The sequence below is a fragment of the Zosterops lateralis genome (assembly GCF_965231275.1).
Source record: "Zosterops lateralis genome assembly, chromosome: 1".
In the NCBI taxonomy this organism is placed as follows: Eukaryota; Metazoa; Chordata; class Aves; order Passeriformes; family Zosteropidae; genus Zosterops; species Zosterops lateralis.
The window spans coordinates 40,443,724-40,468,687 of NC_139762.1; the positions used below are offsets into that span (position 1 = coordinate 40,443,724).

General features: G+C 39.6%; 1 protein-coding gene across 3 annotated transcripts; it reads left to right on the plus strand.

The window, feature by feature from the left end:
* Nucleotides 1-1,746: 1,746 nt before the first annotated feature.
* OXSM (3-oxoacyl-ACP synthase, mitochondrial) lies at nucleotides 1,747-7,871 on the plus strand. 3 transcript variants are annotated; one of them, XM_083876296.1, is made up of 4 exons: nucleotides 1,880-2,019; nucleotides 3,626-3,672; nucleotides 3,780-4,785; nucleotides 7,193-7,871. In XM_083876296.1, exons 3-4 carry the CDS (start codon nucleotides 3,782-3,784, stop codon nucleotides 7,593-7,595), a joined length of 1,407 nt encoding a protein of 468 aa, XP_083732422.1. In that variant the 5' UTR covers nucleotides 1,880-2,019; nucleotides 3,626-3,672; nucleotides 3,780-3,781; the 3' UTR covers nucleotides 7,596-7,871. The 3 variants fall into 3 exon arrangements, with proteins under 3 accessions (XP_083732423.1, XP_083732422.1, XP_083732421.1); XM_083876297.1 differs by lacking the exons at nucleotides 1,880-2,019; nucleotides 3,626-3,672 and adding an exon at nucleotides 1,747-1,846; XM_083876295.1 differs by lacking the exon at nucleotides 3,626-3,672 and having other exon boundaries at nucleotides 7,193-7,870.
* Nucleotides 7,872-24,964: the final 17,093 nt, after the last annotated feature.

The following is a 24,964-nucleotide window of genomic DNA, read 5'->3' on the forward strand; positions in this document are numbered from 1 at the left end:
AGCAATTTGTCTTTCTAACACCTGGGCATAACTTGGAGCTTGATTAAATCTCCTTTCTGGTTGATTTGGCTTGAAAGTATACAAAGATCAAACACCAAAGAACATAATTTCTTAAGAAAATGTTTACCTACCATATTTTGCAATATCGGGAGCCTCTTGGCCGGCAGTAACATCATTAAGGATATAAATCCCCTTTTGAACCGCCCTGGTTTGACAGTACTGAGGGTGCCACACCTCCAGGCTCACCTGGGCTGCCTGAGCAAGAATGTCACTGCAGGGACACTGCCCTGCACTACCCAAAGTCCTGCACAGAGAAGCAAAAAAACCCTGGTCTTCTTCCTCTAGACCTCTGGTTTGTGCTGCTGCTGAAAGAACTGTGGTGAAGAGCCCTGGACACAAAGGCCTGAGCAGATTTGCTGTATTAGGAATGCAGATTTAAATAGTTCCAAGCAAGAGAGGTCTTTAAAATTCAAGCTGCCTTCTGATTTTGTAGGTGATAATACACTATAGCTCTGCTGCCTGCTTCTGACAGGTCACTGCTCAGCTTCTGTGACTTTTTAACATAGTGGTACATATCCCTCACCAAAGCTGAGATTTAACACAGGGCAGTTCACTTTTGCTGAGATTACATTTCTTATTCCTACTATCATAGTTAAAAAGTTACTATTGCAGCCCTCAGGATCATAGAACTGGTAAAAAAGTATTAAAAGTTTAATTTAGGATGATGCCATGTTCCTTGGCTGCTACTTCAACTTTTAATTTCCTTTCCCTGTGTTTCATGTAGACATGTGACTCTCAATGTTGGCTGCCTTAGGAAATATAAAGATTAACTATATTGCCATGCATGTAAGCATATAAACACGTAATGCATCTCAGTATGGAATTTGTAAACAAGGCTTTGGAAGTGCTCATGGGCAAGCAGTGTGAAAAATTTAGAAAACAAAGCGCCAGCTTCCAACAAATCGCTAACACATTAAATGCCCAAGGAATTTTATTTCTAAATTAAAAACAGACTCTTCATTTTAAAAGTGTGCACAGGTTGTTTTTTGGGATTTTTTGGGTTGTTTTTGTGGTTTTTGTGGGGGGTTTTTTGTTTTGTTTTGTGGTTTTTTGTGTTTTGTGGGTTTGTTTTTTTTGGTTTGTTTTTTTTTTTTGTGTGTTTTTTTTTTTGGGGGGGGTTGGTTTGTTTTTTTTTTTTTTTTTTTTTTAATTTTATTTTTTTCTTTATTAAATATTGAATTTATCTCCTGCTTGGGTTTTTTCTTTTTCCTGCAGTACGTGCCTCATTACTCTGTTGCAGTTTGTATTTTTAAGTACCTGTTTGCGGCTAATAAACATTATTGTCTTGTGTGGGGGTAAAATTATTTCAGCTTTCTTACTGCTGTATACTAAAATGATATAAAGGTATCACCGAACAAGTAAACTCACAAAATAATTAATTCCTGTCTCTGCTGATGAGCCTTTGACAAACACTTTACGCTCCGCCCTGGCAGTCTGTCCGGGACAAGGTCTTGCCTCTTACTCCACCGGAGTGTTTGTTCGAAGGCTTTTAAGTTTGTTGGGGTTTTTTTCACTCCTCCTGTGGGTGACCGAAACGCGTGGCTTGGGAAGGAAATTATTTCACGGCCTTTTCCCGGTCTCTGGGCCATCCGCACGGTCCCGCCGCCCGCCTGCCCACACGGGGCCCGCGGGGCGGGGCCAGGCGGGAGGAAGCGCCGTGGGCCGCGGGTACCCCGCACCTGCTGCTTTCCCCCGCGCCCGCGGAGTGGTGCGGCCTCGCGCCGCCGGAACGCGGGAGGGAGGCAGAGCGAACCATCGCGGGGCGGGGGGAGCGCGGCCGGCCGAGGTACCGCTGCGGGCGGGGGCGGAGGGAGGCGGGGGTTGTAGCACGGGCCGGCAGGGCCCGGCCGGGAATGGCGGCGCCGGGGTGTTTGACTGCTGGTTTGCACATTGATAGCAGCCATTAGCCTTGAAACACCTGGGGGTGTTCGGTAGCCCTTGTTCCCGGGGGAAATTCAGGTACCGGCGTTGTTGGGTCGGACAGCCCGGCCCGGCACCGGGCGGCGGCGTTTCAGTGAAGACTGCGGGGGCTGTGGGACGAGCTGCCTGACAGAGCTCTGCAGTCACATTATATGGGCATTTTGAGATACATGTATATACACTGGTAAAATATACATTATTATACGCATGTATAATAAACATTGTCTTATACATTCTATATGATATACAACAAATACTATAGTGTATCTATAAAACATGTATGTTATACACATTATACTCTATAAATATGCATATAATACGACTGCAGGGGTGCTTAATATTCTATTTTATATGTAGAATATCTAATATTCTTTATATATATGTAACTTGTATTATATAATACAGAATATGTTATATATACTATATATATATTTTTAATACACGTATATACACACACACACTGCCTCTTTTATAGGGTCCAGGCTAAGTGGCTTAAAAACTTGAAATGGCAAATTTGGATCAGGATTTAAGACAGACTCCTTTAAAAATATTTTTAATAATTAGATTTAATAATTACATACAATATGTATAAAATATAATATGTGATTGTTTATTATTTTTATTCCCTATCCCAAATGTTGCTGGCCTGGCTGGATGCCAGTCTCTGCTGCCTGGTCAAGTGAAAGGTGTCTCTGCCCGTGGCAGGGATTGTTGGAATGAGATAATCTTTAAGGTCCCTTCCAACCCAGGCCTTTCTATGCTTCCGTGACATTTTTTAGTAAAGCATGCTGGAGTGTGCAGCAGCCCCTTATGGTGTTCATACAGCTCTCTCCATTTTACCAAAGAGCTGGGGATGCCGAGTTGCTTTTTGGACAAGGCAAAAAGCAGGCAACCTGTTGAAGCTTGTGTTGTAGGTGTTGGCAGACCTGTACTGCAGCCTCTGCCCTGCTCCAGCATGTCAGATGTGTACAATCAGACTGGCTCTGGACCTGGCAGTGGCCAAGGCAAGGAAAAGGGACTATGACACAATACAGCACCATCACAGCTTGGCATAGTCCTCTGCTCCTTCCTCAAGACCTTGTTCTCAGCAGAGCCTTCTGCTGTCACTTGCCATGCCTCTTGTTATGCAGGGTCTGGTGGAGTTACCTTCAACAGAGGTGGTGCTGTGCTCCATGTCTTGCTCAAGCTAATTGAGATATTGTCCCCTGACAGTGTAATAACCCAAGGCTGATAAAGGGTAGGTGGAGGTGGAAAGAGTCTTGTCCTAGATGTGTAATTACATTGGTAGCAGAACCAGGACATTGACTCCCATTTGGAGTTTCTAGACCTTTCTGCCTGACATGAAGGTTGAGATGATGATATCCTCTACTTGGTAATGGTGGGACATACGCTTTACCAGTGAACACACACTTTTTCCCTTAGAAGAATGAAGCTGTTAATGCTTATTGTTTCTGCCTCTAGCCAGCTAGTGGTTAAAGCTCATGGGGAAATTTTTCAGCAAAACCAGAGAGTGCTTTGCAGTCCACAGTGGTGTAAAGTCATATTTATCAGCAGCTTAAGCTAGAAAAGCCCACTAAAGGCATTCCCAAAGTGAACATGTTTCTTTGCCATTATCTGCCATAACTCATACTATTCCTTGTTACAGACACAGAACCTGTATCCCTTTCTTCAGGGTTGAAAATAGGCTGTCAGGTAAAAAGCAAGTGATTAATTTAATGTTCTTGGAAAGTTTTTCACATTGGCTACTTTATTGTTTTGTGTTTGCCTTTCCCCACCCTTCCACCTCGCTCCTTTTACAGGAATGTGCTTGATTATTGCGACCATGTTCTCACAGTGCTCACAGGATCTGTTAAAGATTGCAAATCTTCATCTCCGGAGTCTGAATTTAAGTCTACATCTACAAAACCACAGAAGGGCTTTCAGCAAGTCACCGCCTGTATGTCGAAGGAGAGTAGTTGTTACAGGTATTGGCTTAGTGTCCCCTCTTGGTGTGGGGATTCAGTTTGTGTGGAAGAACCTTCTGGAAGGAGGCAGTGGGATTATATCACTAGATGGGGAAGAATATGCAGGCATCCCATGTAGAGTGGCTGCGTGCGTGCCAAGGGGAAACAAGGAGGGTGAATTCAGTGAAGAAAGCTTTGTGTCAAAGTCGGAGATCAAATCCATGAGTTCTGCCACCGTGATGGCCATTGGTGCAGCAGAGCTGGCAATGAAGGACTCTGGCTGGTCTCCCCAGTCTGAACAGGACCGCTTAACTGCCGGTGTGGCAATTGGGATGGGAATGGTTCCACTGGAAGAAATTTCTGACACAGCTGCCTTGTTTAAAACAAAGGGTTACAATAAGGTCAGCCCGTTTTTTGTCCCAAAGATTTTAGTCAATATGGCAGCAGGCCATATCAGCATTAAACACCAACTGAAAGGGCCGAATCATGCTGTGTCGACTGCTTGTACCACAGGAGCACATGCAGTTGGAGACTCCTTTAGATTCATTGCTGCTGGTGATGCTGATGTCATGTTGGCTGGAGGAACTGAGGCTTGCATTAGTCCTTTGTCTTTGGCTGGATTCGCGAGAGCCCGGGCCCTCAGCACGAATTTTAACTCCAGCCCTAAAACAGCCTGTCGACCCTTTGATTCGCAGAGGGAGGGGTTTGTGATGGGAGAGGGTGCTGCTGTGCTGGTCTTGGAAGAGTATGGACATGCCGTACAACGAGGTGCTAGGATCTATGCAGAAGTTTTGGGTTATGGACTGTCCGGTGATGCTTGCCACATAACAGCGCCTAATCCCGAGGGAGATGGTGCATTCAGGTAAGAACACTATGTTGGTTATAATAGCTACTTCATATGTTAATTGTGGTGGTACATTTGTTTCTGTCACTGTATGTTTTTCGTAGAGAAGGGATGTTCAGCCTTGTATTAATATTCCAAAAGCTCGAAAATCTGAAAAATGAAAGAGCTTCTAGTAACATTGTGCCCTGATTCTCTTTTTTTAGTAGGAGAGTGAAGGCCAGTTCTTGGTAGAATCAACTTTTTTCCATACAGTTATGAAACCTTTCTCTGTGTGAAAACATTTTTCCTTTGCTGCATACAGCTGTTCATATAAATAAGTCTCAATGGAAACCTCTTTTTAAGATGTTTGTGGTGAGATAGATTTTCAGGTTCTCCTTCACTTTTTTCCATTGAGAAGGTAGACCCCCCTGCAAAAGTATGTTTTTTGTTGCAAAAAATCTCAGGTGATGAAAGCTGTAGAGCACTTAGAAGATTTAATTTGTTAGAATATTCAGTTCTTCTCTCAGATGCAGCTAAGAGTGTTGGTGAAGGGCGATAGCAGAAATACACTTTAGTACTGTTTAGGGAGGTAGTAAAGCTTCCTCAGTGTTTATCTCATCAAAACCTGTTCACAAGTAGACGATACTCATCTAATCATTATCACTGACCTAATTAAATTGTCAGCTAAATTACATGTGTAAGTTGGAGAGCTTCGTGTAGGCTGAGTACTATTGCTGGCATTGGAATCTTTAGTAAAGATTTAGTTTGCCTTATTCTGAGTGTGTGTGAATATTTAGTACCAAAATTCAATATATCACTGCACAAATAGATCAAACTTCTGCCTGGTATTGTAAAGCTGTGTTTGCATCTTTATAAGGTTAACAGATTTTTCTAGAAGTGTAAATATCCCCTGTTTCCATCTATGCTCTTTGATTTATATTTAATTGTTCTGCAGACTTAGGTGTGAGATGAGTAACCAGGAGTGTCTTATCTCATATTTTCAGACTTGTTTACCCTTGAGATGATATGGCAATACATTGTAATAGAATTTTTGTGTATTTTATGATTGCAGTAGCATATAAATTAAATTCACAGTAAGAAGAGTTGAAAGTTAATCTGGATATCTCCAAGATGTTGAGCATTTCCACCCTTGAGATAAGATAATACATTTTAATACTGTCTTCAAGCCAGTATTTTGTTACTGCAGTGGTATATGGATTAAATCTGGAATGTTTGTACTTATCTCACCTTTCTGTAGGAATTTTATTTGAGTTTTTTAAGTCAAAAAAATTCAGAGGAATATATTTTTTGTCATCTTCTAATAACTACTTCTGTTGGAGGCTAATACATATGTTGGAATAAACCAGCAGAAAAGGAGAGGCAAAGCCAGACTCAGAATTGTGAATATAAAGAGTGTCCTACACAAGTAATCTGGCATCTCCTTAAGTGAATAAGTTCCCTGCAGATAATGTATTTAACTAAATTAATTTATGTCATAGTTATCAGTAATCTCATTTGCCTGAATATTGGCTCAGTATCTAGCGACAGTGAGTGTCAGTGGCCTCCACTCTAAGCTAAGCTGGATGCTTCTAAGGGTAGGAGACTGTAGCAGAGGCATTTAAATTTGTCCAGAAGCCTGTGCTGTCTGTTTTTGAGCTTCATTTTATTTCCTTATTTTTCATAAATTTCCAAAGGGTCAGTGGTCTTTTGCTCAGAGGTGTTTTGTTGTTATGTGCAAGGAGAGATGTCTGATTCATCTCCTCCTTTGAGGGAAATCCATGAGAAATTGCAGTATGGAACTGTGTTGATCCTTCCATGGTTTTAATAAAAAAACATGTTTCAAAGAGGCAAAGAGGCAGTCACAGTGCACAAGTCATCAGGAGTCAAACGAAACATACCATGCCAGGGGTAGACGAGTGTGACTTTCCGTAAATTTCATTAAAAATGAAATATAGGGATTTGTGCTATCTCCTTGACATTTTCTAGTCTCTGGAAAGCATACAAAAGAAGCTCACATGGAGGATGAGTGCAGACTTTTTCTTTCATTTCTCAGTATTTTTGTTGGGGAAAACATATCTAAATTTTTGTAATAATATTGGTAGTTATTTCTCTCTCAAATATTTTCAAATTTTACAGTGAAAAGGGTGTTTGATACATTAATGTAGAGACTGATTTTCATATCTTTTCTTCTTTATATTTTTCCTAGCTGTGGAATTTTTAACAGTTTTTATAGTGGGCCTCACTTCTATTGTCTTCTTCTGGTACCTAATGTAGATGCTAATGTGCTTAATGAGATGAGTTAACCTCTTGTCATTTTACATCTCTGCTAAATCAGATTTTCACACTTGACAAACATTTTAAAACAACCTATAAGTTTTCTTTTGGTTTGCACATTTGACAAAAATACATTGGGCAAATCGGCATTCTATTGTCTTTTTTTCCTTAGGTGCATGTCTGCAGCAATAAAAGATTCTGGGATCAAACCTGAAGATGTAACATATGTCAATGCACATGCAACTTCTACACCTCTGGGAGATGCTGCTGAGAATAAAGCAATCAAGAGACTTTTTAAAGATCACTCACGGAATATTGCAGTTTCCTCAACAAAAGGAGCAACAGGACATCTCTTGGGGGCTGCAGGAGCTATTGAAGCAGCTTTTACTGCACTGTCCTGCTACCATGGGATTTTGCCACCTACTCTAAACTTACAGAAAACAGAGGCAGAGTTTGATCTCAATTATGTTCCCTTGACAGCTCAGGATTGGAAAACTGACAAACGACGTATAGCACTCACAAATTCATTTGGCTTTGGTGGCACTAATGCAACTTTGTGCTTTGCAAGTGTTTAACTTATGCTGTGAATGGGGTGAAAAAATGGCATCAATGATGATTTTCTGTACTGCTTCCCCAATGTGTTCTGTGATCTTTTCTCAGCTATCAGAATTGCTCATTTGATACGTAAGGACTTTATTCACCCTAACATTTATACCAGTAATTCTTTTAGAAGGAGGGAACTTCTTTTACTCATTTTAATAAAAATAAATAAAAGATCTATTCTTTGTGTGGTGAAGAAGTTTTTGTTCTTGACTAGAGCAGAAGGCATGGGTAAACTATGTTAGAAAAGATTTTTCTGTGCATGTGACAAAAAATATTTGGAATCATTTATAGAAAAGAGAGACTGGCTAACAAGCTAGAACTCCATACCTGATGAATTAACTTCATGGTAATACAAGGTTTATGACTAGCTCCCCTTTGTTACCTACTGCATATAGAATTCTGCCTTTTTCCTCATGGTGAGTTGTTTCAAATATCATAGATTTATGTACATTCTTCCACACAGATGATATTCAGGGAACAATAATATAGACAGACATAAGATTTCTGGCACTGGTTCATTTTCTTTTCATCCTTATTAATTTTCATTTTCTGTGTTTCATTGTTAGACATGGGCTAACATTGAAAGATGCATACAGCATGGCCTGTACGTCTCCATGTGGCCCAGAGATAGAATTAGTAGGTCATGACCTGTTTTGTTCTGAAATCTTGTACAAGCATAGTAAGTTCAATATTCAAGTATGGCACTGAAGGTTTCAAACATAGTTATACAGAAAGAAATAAGTATCTTGGGAAGTATCTGGTTTTTCTGCCAAAATGGAAAAATAGAACTAGCAAAATTTGTCAAACAGGGCCTCTTTTAGGAAAAAAAAATTGTCTTCAAGAACTAAATCTGAGAGAACAGGAACACTAAACTATACCTAAAGCCAACATATTGATGAGGGTGTAGTTTTGCAAAGAAAAAGTAAAGGACCTTGTCTATTCCTTCTGGCACCAGCTAAGCATCTTAGCCAAATAGTGGCTTGATTTATAGTGCAGATGTGAGTGAAGTTTGATATTCCCATTGGTGGGTTTGTTCATTAAAAGACTTTTCACCAGTGTTCTTTTTGAAATTGTCAGTCTTGGCCTTTGACCTGTGTAAGTGGAGGCAAGGTAACTCACTAAATTTAAAATAAACCACGTAAAAAGTAGCTGCATTTGTAAGTAAATTACATTCTGGAATGGGCTTACTAATGGGCTATCATGAGGCTGAGCTGTACCCTAAAGTCTCATTATTTACACAAATGGTCTGAATGCTGATATTGAAGAGCATTAGTTTTGCATTTGCTGTCTTTACTGAATAGAAAGTTAAAGAGGCCGTTGTGAAATTGTGCAGTTGGAGAATGATTAAGACTATTTCAGAAGCTGAGTTCATACAGAACAATGCAGCCCAGAACAGATTTATGAATGATAAACATGAAAGTAAAATGATATATCAGCAAAGGGAAATGTGAAAGCATACAAGCAAGACAGAGTATGGGAGCTTGCTGTCAGGGAAAATACCAACAAATCTCTTAGCTTATGTTAATTAACAGTGGCAGTACGATGAATGAGAATCTGGATTGCATGCAATATAAAAGGCAGAATATAAAATTCAACAATACCCTCTGCAAATTATATGCAAAAAGAAATTGATTTAAAGAATTCAGACTCCAGGAGAGAGAGCAGGAGGGGGGTGAATGTGGAGGAAATCATCCAGCAAGCTTTTTCTGGAGATGATGTTTTTTCAGGTAGTTGTGATTCTGGGCAGAATAAAGGGCAACTAGAGAATGCTGCATTATTGTGGACTGGAAGTACAGTCTGACTAAACTCACCCAGTCTTGTTACTGAATTGAAAGTCTATAATTAATACTGTGACAGAGATGCCTTCTTTTCCCTCTGATAGCAGAGATCATGGCCACAGGAGTGTTCAGTGCAGGCTGCAGTGTGCCAACAATGAAAAGACAGATGATACTGTCACAGAGAAAAATAAAACAGAAACTGAAATAATTAAATGATTTTTTTTTCTATTCAGCCCACTGCAATTTAATCATCTGGTGCAGGTAACATTTAAACCATGAAAGCTTTGTGACATAGTTATTTTAGGTGTTTTGATTATGGATCATTTTAAGACATCTAGATGCAGTAGTAGCATACCCTTGCAGGAAATCCAGATTTATCATTTTTTTTTAATTAATAGGACCTAAGTTAAAATAGCCCCTGTCTGTTTGATATTTATTCATATAGTTTTCATTTTTATGTACTTTTTTTGAATTATATCTTTTTATCACAAACCCCACTGAACTGATCAGGGACTATTTACTGCTAATTACTGCTTTTTTATGGTAGCTGCAAACATAAAAGGAAAATAGAACTGTGTGTCTAAACTATTAAGTGAGCAAATTGACCAACACATTAAAACAATGCTCTCCCTTAAAATGCTCTTTTCATCTTCAATGATTGAGAGAGCTAAGCATCCAGAGTCTAGATTTAAAAAGCTTCATATTTAGGCTTACAAGTCTGGAGTTACTAACCATCTCATAAACAAAACTTGGAGGTGCTGGTACAGTGTTTATTTTGAAGCCTACTTCCAGTGTGGTCCAACACACTTGGGAGAGCCAAATACTCCAGGCAGGATCAAAGAGTGGCTGAGGCTGGAGATTGCCTAATCCAGCCCCACTGCTCCAAGCAGGGCCAGGAGGTTGTTCAAGCCCGTGTCCTGCTGGGTTTTGAGTATCTCCTGGGATGGAGACTCCACAGCTTCTCTAGGCAACCTGTGCCAGTGCTTGGTCACTCTCACTGTAAGAAGTTTCTCACATTTCAATGCAATTTCCTGTATTTAAATTTGCAGCCGTTACCTCTTATCCTTTCAGTGGACACTACGGAGAAGAGTCTGGCTCCCTCTTCTTTCTTCCCCCATCAGGTATTCAAACATGTTGATAAGACGTCACTGGAACTTTGTCTGATCCAGGCTGAACAGTCCCTGTTCCCTCATCCTCTCCTCCCATGTCAGATGCCTCAGGTCCTTTATCGTGGCTCCTCACTGGACTTATTCCAGTATGAACATGTTTCTCATTTACTGAGGAGCCCGGGCCTGAACCCAGCTCTGCAGATATGTCTCCGATGAATAGGGGGGAAGGATCATCTCCCATGAGCTGGTGCTGGTGCCACTCTTCCTGATACCAGCAATGATTTTGGTCTTCTTTACTGTAAAGGCAGCTGGTCCATGAGGACCACTGGACTTTTTTGTCAACCTACTTTCCAGCTGGTTAAAATATTGCTTACATTTGAATCAACGATTTTAACTTAAACTAATATTTTTAGAAACAAATGTGTTTGAAACAAAAATTGGAATTATGGTAACTTACCTGAACTCATTTACTTAAAGGAACCTAATAAAAATATGTATTATAAAAAATGTAAACAGCATATGCTTGCTGAAATCTTACAAAGATCAAGCCATTGCTCAGGGTTAATTACTGTCTGTCTCCAGAAGCAGTTTTTTTAAATGATAAACCTAATTTTATTTCAGACTTTTGTAGCTTATTCTGCAAGTGTAGAGAACAAATATTCCTCATGTTAGTTTATTGCAGTTCACTTTACTTCAGTGTGAAGAAGCTGTTAACTTAGGTATACAGCATATTTTTGGCTACTGAATGGGTATATAATATAATGTCTTTCCAGTTCCTAAATTATTTCAAATTAAATCCAGTTAAAGCTTGAAAGAAGCCCTGAGCAAAAGCTTTTATTTTCAGTAAGAATGGGATTCATAGTTTACAAATATGATAATAAAAATCAACAATAGGTATATACTGTAGTTATTTCAAGGCATCTGTGGCATTCTTTTGAACAAAAAGCTAACTAACACAAAGACTATCTTTAGATGCGAGTCAGCATGATTTCCTGCTTACCAGCTGATGAGAGTTTGCCTTTCTCTAGCATGGACACTCTGAGTGTACTTTGGATCATATGTCGTGATTTCTCAAGCCATGAGTGGGTCTGTAGTGAGAAATGTGTACTACAAAACCATGAGTGGCTGAGGATCAGCCTTGTCCTGTCACCCTTCCCACCATGCCTGACAGCCAGGGCCATGGATGGGACATTCATGCTGGGGGTTTGTGCCAGGTCCTTTGGTGCTGACAGAGTGGGGTGGCATCTTTGTGATATCACCCTTTGGACTTTAGTGACCAGAACGGGAATGGCAAAACAGTTGGTACAAAAACATCCAGGGAGTTTACTCCCAATTCTCTGTGACCTAATTTGTCTTTCCTTTTGTGTTTTAATGAATTCAAAAGCAGACTTTAGGGATAGTTGGATGGTGGAGTATGTTTGTTGAAATAAAGACAAAAGTGTCTGTGATAAGAAACATGAGAAGTTCTACTGATTTTGAAATGTTGTTGGAAATGTTCTAGGAGATGGATTTTTGGAAAGCAAAGAAGGGCAGTATCTCAGAGGTGTATGGCTTTTCAGGTAACGTGAAAAACAATTGGTGTAAGTTTGCAAAATAATTAATTTTGCCATATGTTTAACATATACATTTTTACTTAATAAAGCTTTATAGTGATTGTTGATGTTGGAAAAAAACCTCTGAATTTATTTATATTTTCAGCTATATACTGGTTTTCTATTAGAATATAATCAGGAGATGAGGCATTTTACTAGTTTTTGAGGACTATATGGAGCATTTCTACCCTGGACAATTTCTGAGAAAAGGTTTCTAAGTACCTTTTTCCCCCCAAAATGGTAGGATTTAGACTGGAAAATGCTTCTCCTTTTCTGAAGCTGACAGTAGATGTGGCATCAGAGAATGAAAAGAATGTACAATGGGTTGATAACTTTTTCTCTCCCCCCTTTTTTGTTCAATCTTCACTCTCACATCTTTTCCTAATTTATGTAAATGATACATAACCATTAGATTTTGCTATCTGGAAAAGAAAAAAAAGCCCCCAACTTTGGCTATAGTTTTTCAGTTTGAATCATGGGGGTATCATTTTAAAGCAATAAACATCCCAAACTTTTGAATGTATAAACCTTGTTTTATAGAAGAGCATAGTTTGAAGAGAAGCATAGTGTTTCAAATTCAGCTGATACAGTGGAGTATTCTGCAGAATGGAAATTATTAATGCTTCTAAGGGAATGTAAAAATCCTAATCTCTCTGATTTCCTCTGATTGTCTTCAGGTAATGGCTTGTGAAAATACACCACTTCAGCTTCTTCTGTAGTAGTAAAAATGGAAGAACATGCTTGGATGGTACCTGAATACCTAGACTACATCCTTTTCCTGTCAGAGCCTCTCTATGCAATTTTATTTATAAATATTCTTACTATCCTTAATTTTCAATATGTAAATCACATTTCACCTGGAACAAAATGACATTTAATCTTTAAGTAGCACTGTGAGTTGGAGCAAGTCTCCCAGGGCTTCTGCATGTCATCTGGACACAGTCAAATTTTTCTCTCTCTTACAATGTGGGGAGAGTAACTATGCTCAAGATTTGGATTCTGTAGCAATGTTGGCTCATACTCACTAGCTAGCTTTCACAAAATAGGAAATTGAAGGTAGAATTAGCATTTATCACAGCTAAGACCATAGTGAAAATATTTCATCCTTCTGGATATTTCCAGCAATATCATAAAGGCTTTTAAGTTTAATCAGCTTAGATGTGTAAGGATGATTCTGTAATGATTCTGTATATATCACAGTTTCAGAAATATACCTTTAGTTCCTCTTTTATCTGTGGTGGTTTTTTTTTTTTTTTTTTTTTTTTTTTTTTTTTTTTTTTTTTTTTTTGTTTTTTTTTTTTTTTTTTTTTAATTTTTTTTTTTTTTCTAAAGATGGACTCTTGTTTGTTTTCTAAAGCTAGCAACAGTAATGAAAAAAAAAACAACTAGGATGAAGGCATTTTTATAACCAAAGCAAAATGTGTGATAGTTTCCACTTAGGCAGTAGACACCACTCCAAATTTTGTAACAGTGATGATTAATTTTTACTTGGTAGAAAGCCAATTTCCTACCTACAGTTATTGATCTGTAAAGAAATATGCCAATATCAATTGCTTATAGCCAGTACCTCTGTGTAGGGGGCACAATAATTTTAGTATGATAGCTAATACACAGGTGTATCACACTGGTAGCATATAGGCTATTGTAGCCCAAGGTCTCCAACAAAATATAATAGGGATGAAGTGAAATAAAATAGCAATAAGAAGGCTTGAAAAAAATGCTCATAAAGAGTAGAAGAAATGCAAACAAGGAACGATAATTGAAAAAGAGATGAATATTTTTATATGTGTCTTATAGTTCTCCTAGAGTACTGTAAAGCAGATCAGATGCTAAATAGCTGGACATCCATGTGATAGTTAATATAATTTTGTAGTTTTACTCTTTATGTCATTGTCAGGATTTTGGTGTTAAATGTTATTGCCCTAAGTAACAGTCAGTTTTTTCATGCCTAATGGACTCTTCCCAGGAGTTCAGAATGCCATCAAACAGTCTCTGGGCTGAAACAAGACATAAAATGTATAATTCTATCTGCAATTTAATTGTTTTTTCGAGAATTGAAATTTCTTTTTTTTTTTCCTGAGGTCTTTTTTCCCAAGAGTGGTGTCTGGCCTAGGAAGGTTTACATGTAGCTTGGTATCATCTATCTGTATTTAACGTGGATTTTTTTTGGATCACCTAGGAATACTCAGGGAATTTCTTAAATCAGTGGTAGCAATACTCTTGGCTCTTGAGAAAATTGGATATCACTCAGATAGCAGAACCAGCAGGTTCAACCACCTCTATAACTGTTTCTATTGGAGCCAGCCAAATTCTCCATACTTGGTGGACATCCTAAAGCCCTTGGGTGTGTGCAGGAGGCCAGGGCGGTAAAACTGAGGTTGCAGTTTGCTGGTGCTGAAGAAAACCCAATCTGCAAAAAAGCTCAGAGTGGATAAAGAGAAATGCTGCTGGCAGCAACACACCAAAAGGAGTCTCTGGAGCCAGGCTTGTCCCAGCACTGCCCTTTGACCATCCACTCCTTACACACTAAAAATTACTTAGATACTGACATCAATCAACTTTGTCTACTGAAACATCAACGGACAGAATGACTCCTCTCTTGGATGGGAAGTAAAGGCCAGAGCTGTGCCTAAGTACGTAAAACTGAGTCTGATTGACATCCTGCAAGTCATCCTTTGGTTTAAAAACGAATAGTCTTAAGCATACCTTAAATTTAAGTGCTAGATGGGGGATGTTACCGATTTTCACTTTTTGTATCAGAGCATAAGGGAGTTGCCTCTGTTTCCCCTTTTGGAAAAGAAAGAGCAAAACAACCTTTGTCATGGATGCAAGTCAGTTTTTGTCAGTGCATTTTTTCACATTAATGTAGGCAAATTACTCATTGCACAAGCCCTTCTTAGCAGACCATGTGGGGGTGGAATTTATAGAAATAGCTCTCGCTAAATTTCTTCAATAACACAGAGAGAAGGATTCTGATGAATTTAGGAAAAAAAAAAAAAAAAAAAAAAAAAAAAAAAAAAAAAAAAAAGAGAGAGAGAGAGAAAGATAGCCAGAAGTTCTAAGAAAAGCAGATTCCTGAGACTGCTAAAAATTGTATAGGGAGTCTAACAGAATAATGGAGACAAGGAGTAATAATTTCTCTATTCATATCTGTTTCAGAGACATTCTTTTGGTAATTCAGCAATATAAGGTGGTGAGAGAGTAGAGGACACCTTTGTTCTGTTTTAGGTAGCTGAAATGTGTGTGGAAGAGAGTGTTCAGAATAACAATTGGTGAAGCCCTTGAAAATAATAGAACATGGTCCCCTAGAGGAAACTGCAATATTCAACAAACCAGGTGAAGTTATCGCTGGATGCATTTGGGATTCTTGCCAATGTCATGCTTATAATAGGAGTGAATAACTTGGCCTTTATTCAATTAATTAGTCTGTTTCTCCTCTGACTGGCAATGATTGGTTGTGATGGTTGTGTTTTGAATGTGAGTGCCTTTCTGCCAGGAAATGGACTGACACAAAAGATCTCACTCCCAAGGGTCACCTTGCCTGAAATAATCATCCTTACATAAAACCTTAGCTGTATTTACTATTTAGAGCCACAAATTTTACAGGGCTCCCAGAAAGAACTTGCACTTGGTCACCAGATCACTGGGACATCCTAATTTCTGTACTGAATGATTTGTTCCTGGTCTGGAACAACACTGTCCTCTTTAGAAACAGATTAAAAGGTAGTATTGTGGCTCACATACTGTGAGCCAGGGTTTACTGGCTGATAGCCAGCTTCATTTGCCAGTGCACTGGTCTGTCCTGGAATGTTACAGATTTCTGCACTGGGCCAAATTGGTCTGTACCTCATGATGGATGCTATAGGATCGCTTTAGGAAGAGCTGTGCTGTAGGATTCCTGTGAAGAATTTTAATATCTCTTCCACTCAGCTACAGTAGGTATCCAAAAGAAACCTTAAAAACGCCCTGGTTAAAGAGTGTGTGCTTGGTCTTCTGGCCATACTCAATGTAACAAGCTCCAGAGGCATTTCCACCATTAGTAAATGCTCATGAGGAAATGGACTTAGAAGGCTGTTTATGTCTGTGACACATAAAAGCCAAAAGATTGTGTCAGAACAGTCTGAATATTAAATATTTTAAACTGCCATCAACTGTCAATCTTACGGGAGGTAATTGAATAGACCTTTGCTCCTTTGCAAAGCAACTACTTCTACCCTGAGCGCTACTGTTTGTCCATCTGTAATGGGTGACACTGGGGGACCAGTGCAGAGCCACCAGAAACCACAGAAGAGCATCTTCTGAGACTGGGTAAAACTGGTGAGCCTCCATCTACTGAGAGCAGCCACCCTGCTCCCCAAACAGGCATCAGAATGAGCTGGGATTGCCTGGTTAGCTTTAGGGTGCAGCTCAGGGTTTGGCCGAGGGCACGGCCATGCGAGGAGCGGTTTTGCAGGAAGATCCCTTTTCTCGGCCTCGGGAGAGGGGCCTTTTCCCGAGACATGGAGCTGGCGGGCGGAGCGGGGGGACCACACGGTGGCAGCAAAATCCCAGTTATTCCGGAGCTCGGGCCGCATCCATGGAATCGTGAGCAGCTCGGGTCGGGAGGGACCGCTAGAGGTCACCGTGCCCGGTGCCCTGCCCTGAGCAGGGACACCTCCCCCGGACCATTCTGCTCAGTCCCTCTTTTCCTTTTCAAACCAGCACCGAGCCGCTGCTTACAAAGGGAAAGAGCAGGGCGAAGAAGAAAGACTAAGCACCTCTCATCCAGCCTTTGTTCTTCCTTCATAAAGTTTATCTGAGTTCCTCCGTGTGAATTAAACTCGAGTTTCCACTGACTTAAAAAAGGGCACAGGCATTGAAAGGGTCAGCAGCTCTTGAAAGCCTTGATGTTACACCATTAGCCACTACAAGCACAAGCAGAGCAGTGAAGAGGGGAAATGATTCCATGTTTCCTAAGCAGCATACTGTACACTTGCTGAAAGGAAGGAAATATGAAAATAAAGAAAAAGAAATCGTTTAAATATACTGCAGTTCTTGGATGTTTCTGCTGACGCAGAGAGGGCAGGAGATGTCCCTGTTGCTGTTGCCTCTAGCCCTGAAGGAGCCATACAGTTTGAAAATAGAAGTATGTTGGGGGTAACTCAATATTTGCTGTGACTCACTCTCCTTGTTTTGGACCTTCTTCATGAGTGTTTTAGTACTACTTATTTCCCATTATAAATTGTAAATTAATTGAGACAGCTTAAGAATCCCTCTACTTCACTGGATATTGAATGTGACTCAGGCATTGTTCCTGCTCTTGTTCCTTTCCTCCTCTGGCTTTGTCTCTTGACACCTCCACTCTGCATGGATTGGCCTGTAAGACTGAAAGAAAGGAAGACTCTCCTGGGACAGTCATTGCTCCTTCCTCGTGCTTCTTTGTAATGGATCAGGTAAAGTACACCTAAAAAGTTTCAGGGATTTGGTCCCAAAGATACCTTAAGTGTTTGAGGTTGAATTCCAGAATTGGTCTGGCAGAGGTTTCTTTGGTGCAAGTGCCAGGCCCCAAGGCTGTGGGTCTCAGGGCTGGCTCAGAGCTGGTGCAGTTGGGGCTGCTGGTCCTGCTGAGGGGAGAAGCTCTGAGAGGATTGACCCCTGCCCGTGGGAGCTGCTTTTGGCTGCGGCCATAGTACAAGGCCAAATGCCAGGTCCTGCATTTGGGTCACAACAACCCCATGGAACACTGCAGGCTTGGAGCAGAGTGCCTGGAAAACTGCCTGATGGAAAAGAACCTGGGGGTGCTGGTCCACAGCAGCTGAACATGAGCCAGGGTGTGCCCAGGTGGCCAAGAAGGCCAATGGCATCCTGGCCTGTGTCAGCAATGGTGTGACCAGCAGGACCAGGGCAGTGATTGTCCCCCTGTGCTCAGCACTAGTGAGGCCACACCTCAAATCCTGTGTTCGGTTTTGGGGCCCTCACTGCAAGAAAGACACTGAGGGGCTGGAGCAGGTCCAGAGAAGGGCAGCAGAGCTGATGAAGGGTCTGGAGCACAAGTCCTATGAGGAATGTCTGAGGGAGCTGGGATTGTTTACCCTGGAGAAAAACAGCCTCAGGGGAGACCTTATTGCTCTCTGTGACTGTGTGGCAGGGGCTGTAGCAAGGTGGAGGTTAGCTTCTTCTCCCAGGTAATGAGTAAGAAATGGCCCTGAATTGCCACAGGGGAGGTTTAGATTGGAAAGCTGGAAATTTTTTTTCATGGAAAGTTGTCAAGTATTGGAACATGCTGCTCAGGGGAGTGGTAGAACCACCATTCCTAGAGGTATTTAAAATATATGTGGATGGGGCACTTGGGGACATGGTTTAGTTATGGATTTGGCAGCCCTGGGCTAACAGTTGGACTGGATGATCTTAGAGATCTTTTCCAACATAAACCATTCTATGATTCTATGAATATCCCCAGGCTGACTCACAGTTATCTAAGACGGTGCTTTTTGAACAACCGGTGAACTCTAGGAATGTTAGAGAGGTCAACTTCAGAAGGCTTTCAGATCCTTTCCTGACTTTCTTGTTCAAAACCTGCCTACCCTAAATCGCAAAACTGATACTGCTTTCAACAGGAATAAGGCAGTCAGTCTGCTCAAGAGCTTCAGTGCTCTAAGAAACCTCCCTGTTGCTCTAGGTGTGCTTGCACAGTGACTTGCATATCTCAGAGAAAAAAAATAATTCAATCAGCTGAGAGAGCAAAGTGGGATTTTTCTCCCTGACTTATGGAGCACATAACCCAAACCAATCTCCTCTAAGCTAAAGCAAGAAGCCATACATCCCGGACACAATGATGTCTTTTTTATTAAACTCTAAACACTAACCAACTCTTTGTACATCTGTACATATGCTTGTATATGTGCTATGACTCTGTGGGCTGTAATTGCCCTGAGGGCCCTCAGCTGGGACCCCCACTCACATACTCTCTGCCCACTGCACAGGAGCCTATTTAAGCTCAGATCCAGCACCTGGGCTTACCTTGTGTGGTATGAATTATCTGTGTGTCTTAATTCTAGTCCCCTGCTCTCCCTGATATCCTGTATGTACATCCTGCATTAGTGACAAGTCCGAGTTTATTTCCTAGCCTTTGGCTGAAGATCACCAGATGGTTGATGGGTTCTGTTGCTGTTCATGAAAAATGGCAGATCTAATCAGGGAGATGAGCAAACTCTTCCTAAGAGAGGACAGACTTCAATGTACAGGTAAATCAGATCGATTACAAGAACGAAATAGTTTAATGTTATTTTCCATTTCAAAATATCCTGATAAAATATGAGAAGAGCTGGTCTTAGCCCTGTGTGTTAGCCTCTTCAGGTAGGCCACATCTAAGGAAAGTATTGTGTCAGTTTCTGCATTTTGTTGAAAGTGTAACCTAATTTAAGTTAGCGCCAAAGGACCCAGAAGGTCAGGACCATTTTGCTAGGTACTAAACATGCATTTCTTTTCCCAAAATCTAAATAAATGGACTGATAATGGAGCCATTCAGAAGATGAGGTAGTGTTGGCCCTAACTGTGCTAGTGAGTCTTTTCAAAGCCATTGGTTTTCCAACTCAACTAAAATATTAGTAGGACTCTCAAATTTTCTGTATTCTATCCTTATGGGTTAGAATGAAATTTAGAATACTGGCTGCTCCTGACCAAGAGCACCTTAGGATATTTGATCCTTTGTTTTTTTTTGCTGGTGCTTTAGCTCTGAAGTTATAGACAGCTTGGAAATATATGTTCTGCTGTCTCTGGGGTTAGTTACTCATCTGTAGGCTTTTCCATCATTATGAAATATGCAGGGTATGGGTTAGGAAGTAAACAGAGAAATAAATTGTTCATTCCCAGCATTTGTTTGAACAGAAACACACTATCTATAACAGATGGAGGGTTCCAAGATTATTCTAGTGATAGATTCTCTTCTTTTTGCTTATTAGTGAGCATTTAAATAAATTATTTGCTAGCTATACAAGTCAGGAATACTTATTTGAGGAAGTAAACAGCATTAACTTGTCTATTCTGATGCAAGAGGCCAGGAAAATAAAGAAAGTGAAGGAGCATTAGACCAAGGTGTGGAGAACTTAATAAAGGAATGATTAAATAGGCATCCTAATAGTAGAATATGAAAAATATTAAATTCTCTTGAACTGCTTTTTGTTTAAGATGTATTTTTGTCTTTGATACATTTTTCTCTTAAAATGCTGCTGTGTTTTGATAGCTGGGCTGCAACTGAGAGAAAATGTAACAGAAGGTACTGCAGAAACACTTGTGTTCATCACATTTCCACTGTTTTGCTGTATATCTGTTATTTTCATAAACACTTGTTCCATGAGATTCAGAAGAGTTTTCATTGTCTTCTGGAAGGGACTTGTTAAAAGAGATGTTTTCTTGACTGACCCTTCTAAAAGATGAGTCAGACACAACAGAAGAACACCAGAAATCACATATCTTGGGTAAATCAATGAGGGTTAGTGAAGTACAATATTAGCAGAGAATAAGTGAAACACTAAATTGTTCCAGGTCTTGAGACCTAGAGCTGGAATACATTCCAAAAGGCCAAGAGTGGATTGTGCATCTGTTCAGGAGGCTTTTGCTATCTTTATTCTTATGAAAAACAGGCAGTATATTAATTACCTCTGCAGACTTCCTGGAGATGCCATGCTAAACTTAAGCCTGTCAGTGCCTTAGTGGATATTCTTCACCTGGACTTCAGCTGTGTGGTGTCTTTCAGGGCTTATCTACAGCCATATCATTTCTGAGACAAAGTCACCATTTCACCATGTTTAGTTTACACAAATAGTGTAGCTATTTTTGAGCTTGGTCATAGTTGCATTTAGCAGCTGATTAGTTAAGCAAGGGGCTGATGCACCTTGGTTTGTCTCCTTCCCCTGCAAAGCTATGTCCCAAACAGCTTAGAGATGTTCATTGTTTGGGATCCAGCTTTGTCCATGGCTAGAGCATGTTGGTGTCTGCTTGCAGAAATTGTTCTTGGTCACAACGTCTTGTTCAGTGATATATACTACTCATGGCAAGGATATAATGGCATGGTAGATGTAAAGCCTAGAAACTTCCATAAAATTCTTAAAACCCACTGTAATTACAGGTGAATTCTCCCTCAGTGCTTAATTCTTACTTGGAACTATTCACAATATTTTGAATTGTGTCTTAATCTTCCTCTTCTCTGGTTATTTTTTATCTTAAGACAATTACCATGTATATTACCATGGACTTAGTTCTTTCAAATTTTCCTGTCAACCTTATTTCTGGTTTGGAGTAATTAACAATAGCAACAATAAATAACAAACACCACTTTTTTCCATGTGCTTTTTCATAATATTCATATTTAATCTCTGGAGGGATTTTCTGCTATAAGAATCCTGAACTTTTGTTTGAAAGTTTTCATATTCTGTGGTGATTTTTTTTTTAAGTAATTTTGAGCATTTTTTTTGGTGGTTGTGTTATGTTTAATCCAAGCAGACTCAGGTTGTACCAAAAGATCAAGTAATTGAGTACTAATTTCAATCTGATATCCTCTCAAGATCCAAGGGCTTAATAGCTTTGCATCAGTGCCACACTGCACTGAAACATGGGGAATGGTTGAGAAGACAGAATTAATTTTATCATATCTCCTACCTTTTCCAACCATGTCATGCTTTTGATACCAATACATTATTTAACACTGTCACTGGGGGCTCTTTTGTATCAATGCAGACTAGGGCTATCTTCCAGCGTGCTGTTTCCAGTAAGGCTGGGATATCTGATAAAAAGTGAGAGTAAATGTCATATGCAGGAGGCTTGTAGATATGCTGGCCTGACAGAGCAAAAGGAAACCTGTATTTGTCTGAAACTGAAAATCAGGAGGCTAAATTTTTAAGTATGTATTCTATGGGAAGTGGTTTGTGGGAAGCATAATATTTGGATGGGGGGCCTGGAATATTTTTGTACTAATTAATAACCTTTCTGGGCTGCTAATATTAAAGGCATTTTGATGGATCGAGTTCAAGATGAAATAGGAACATGAACAATGACTTGAGAATCAGGCTAGAGGTTAGGAATTATCTCGTCCTCAGGGAATTACTCTGGAAAAGGTCTGGTGATAACAGTCAGGTGATAAAAAACTCAAACCTCAAACCAACAAAAACCCCAAATACTGGCAATGGTTCTTTAGCTGTTCTTCTTTTCAATCTGTTGAGGTTTCTAGAAATTTTCACTTTGGACTTAGAAGTGAAATTAGAAATGCATTAGAAATGAAGGCCAAAGAGATGGAACTTCATCCAACCTTCTTATTTTATCTGTGTTCTTTGTAATGATTGATAATAATTTTGTCTAAAAAAATGTTCATATAGGATCACGCTGCTGTTTAACTTTCTGAAAAGATGTACATATATACATATATTTCTTGTATTCAGGCTCAGATCAGAAGTAAAAATGTGAATTACATGGAAGGCTTTTCAGTCTCCAAGATCAAACAGAAAAAGAAGTCTGTTTCTTATGTGTAGGGTGGGGAAAAAAAGATGGAATACAGAAGGGCATTGTAGAAATAAATCATCCAGTTCATAATTTTGGAGGAAAAATTCAGAGTTCCTCAGAAGGGTTTTAGAGCAGGGTGCCCCCAGAGCTTGGACTGAAGTGATGGCTTAAATGGAATCAAAAAGCAAGTCTGTTTTTTCTTGTTTTCCTATTTTTAATGTCAGTGGCGCTTTGTACCATTCACATTGGCCATGTGAATTAAATGTAAGTTCACTGAAGTGATTGTGAGAAGGTATAGCTTTACTAAATTGAGTCATCAACCCTCTTTATTCCATGTGGTAAAGCCCAAAATGCATTCAAACCCTCCTTTTTAGTCTGCATGTGTATTAGCTTCCCTTGAACTTCAGATATTCTTAGCTGCATTACATGCATGAGAATAAATCTGCATATTATGCAACAGGTTTAAATTTAGCAAGGCATGTTAGGAGGCATAAATTTCCCACAGACCCATGCAGCTTTGGATCTGCCAAACTGACACTAATAGCTGCCAATTACTGAACAAAGAGATGCTGCTTGTTCAAAAAGAAAAAAAAAAGGTAAATTCCCAGTGAAATCCTAGACCCACTGATATCAGTGGGAGTTTTGCTGCTGGGGATTTCAAAAGCTGATGCTACCCTTCTATCAATTTTTAACAGATAATTAAATAGAGACGATATTTATCTACCAAGATTTAATGTCAAATGCTTAATGTTACGCTTTTTCTGTGTGCAGTAGATGAAGTATTTTCTACTTTTAACAGGCTTACCTGAAAAAATAAAGCAAAATCTGTTTTATATTAAATGTGTTCACTTTCCATAATTTAAAAAGAAAAAAGTAGAGAAAGAACAGAGAAAATCAATATAAGGCCACAGAAGCTCAAAAGCTAGGATTATAAAAATGACACAGAATCAGATGAATTGTTACCCCTATCTCCAATAGTGCCTATTCCCTTCTTATTTTTAAAATAGATTTTATTTGATTTTTCAAACTGTGCATAAAATCCTGGTGAAGTTCTCACTGCATTCAAATGTGTCAGCGTTTCCATACTGTGATTTGTGATATTGCACTTGGTGTGTTATGCACTAACTGGAAGCACTGGGTTAATTAAAAGCAACAAGTATATACTAATATTGGGGAAAGATTGTAAATCTGAGTGCCTGGCATTTGGTTTCTACAAAACTGAAATAATCAATAGGAAAATGTTGGCAGCCTGAAACATTGATTTTTTGCTGAGAAAATATTTTTAATTCATTTGTAAGTCTGTCTGCCTGAAATGCTGTAGTACACTGTGAAAAGGCATATTTATCCCCTTCAAAATATTCTGGCCTCCCTGTGCAAAATACTGCTGTGCTTTGTCCTGTGTTTAGGTGTTCTGTGTATCATGGGAATGTCGTGACTGCAGCAGTCATGGGAAGCAGTCTGGTGGAAAGGTCCAGGCTGTGAGAGATCCATCATTAGCTCTACACCCCTGAAGGCTTTACATAAAATGGAAGCATTTCAGACTTGAGCTCTAAAATGTTTTGACACCTTGAGGTTTGAAGGGAGGGTGGAGACAACTTCACATTTGGTAAAATTTGCAACTACCACGGCATCTGGCCTGACATGGAAACAAATGTTCATGGGTAAGAGTTTCCTAAGGGAAGAGAAATTCCAATTTCTTATCACATCAGTATTTTATCATATTCTCAAGAATAAGAATTTTTCTTTGGATTAAAACTAAAACAATGTCTACCCAAAAGCATATCCCATATGAATAAAACAATTTTTATTTCTGGTTAGGTTTTATGTAAGCCAAATTAATGTAATGTTGGAATAGTACTTTGGTATCACTTGGGGCTAAGCATTAGTCAAAGAACTGCAGAAAATCTGCCTGCTTTAAAGATTTCTGATTCCTATCTTATAAACTGATTACATCTGCAATGGACTTTAGGTCTCTCTGGCTCAATAGATGCTGCTTTGACCTTGTCGTGTGACTTCCATCCTGCTCTGTCTTCTCTTGACTTACCATACTTTGCTTCAAACTTACTAGCCAGCTCTCTGTGCCTTTGAGATATTCCTTCTGGTTCATAAGTAAACATAAAAAAATATGCTTGATGAAAGATTCCATGTGATCCCAAGCTGATTGGATGCTTGTGGATCCTGTTACATGTCCAGCCTTGTTAGAATTTTCAAAATTTTGAGCTATGAGTCTTATGGTCTTTTTGCTCGTTGTTTTTTCTCATTCTTCTGGCTTCTGTTAAATTGAAATGAGCAGATTTCCTGCATATCTCTAAAGAAAATGTAAATTTCAGTTCACCTCCACTGGCACATTCTTACTTTTCTTGATCATCTTGATTAACTCACTTGATTT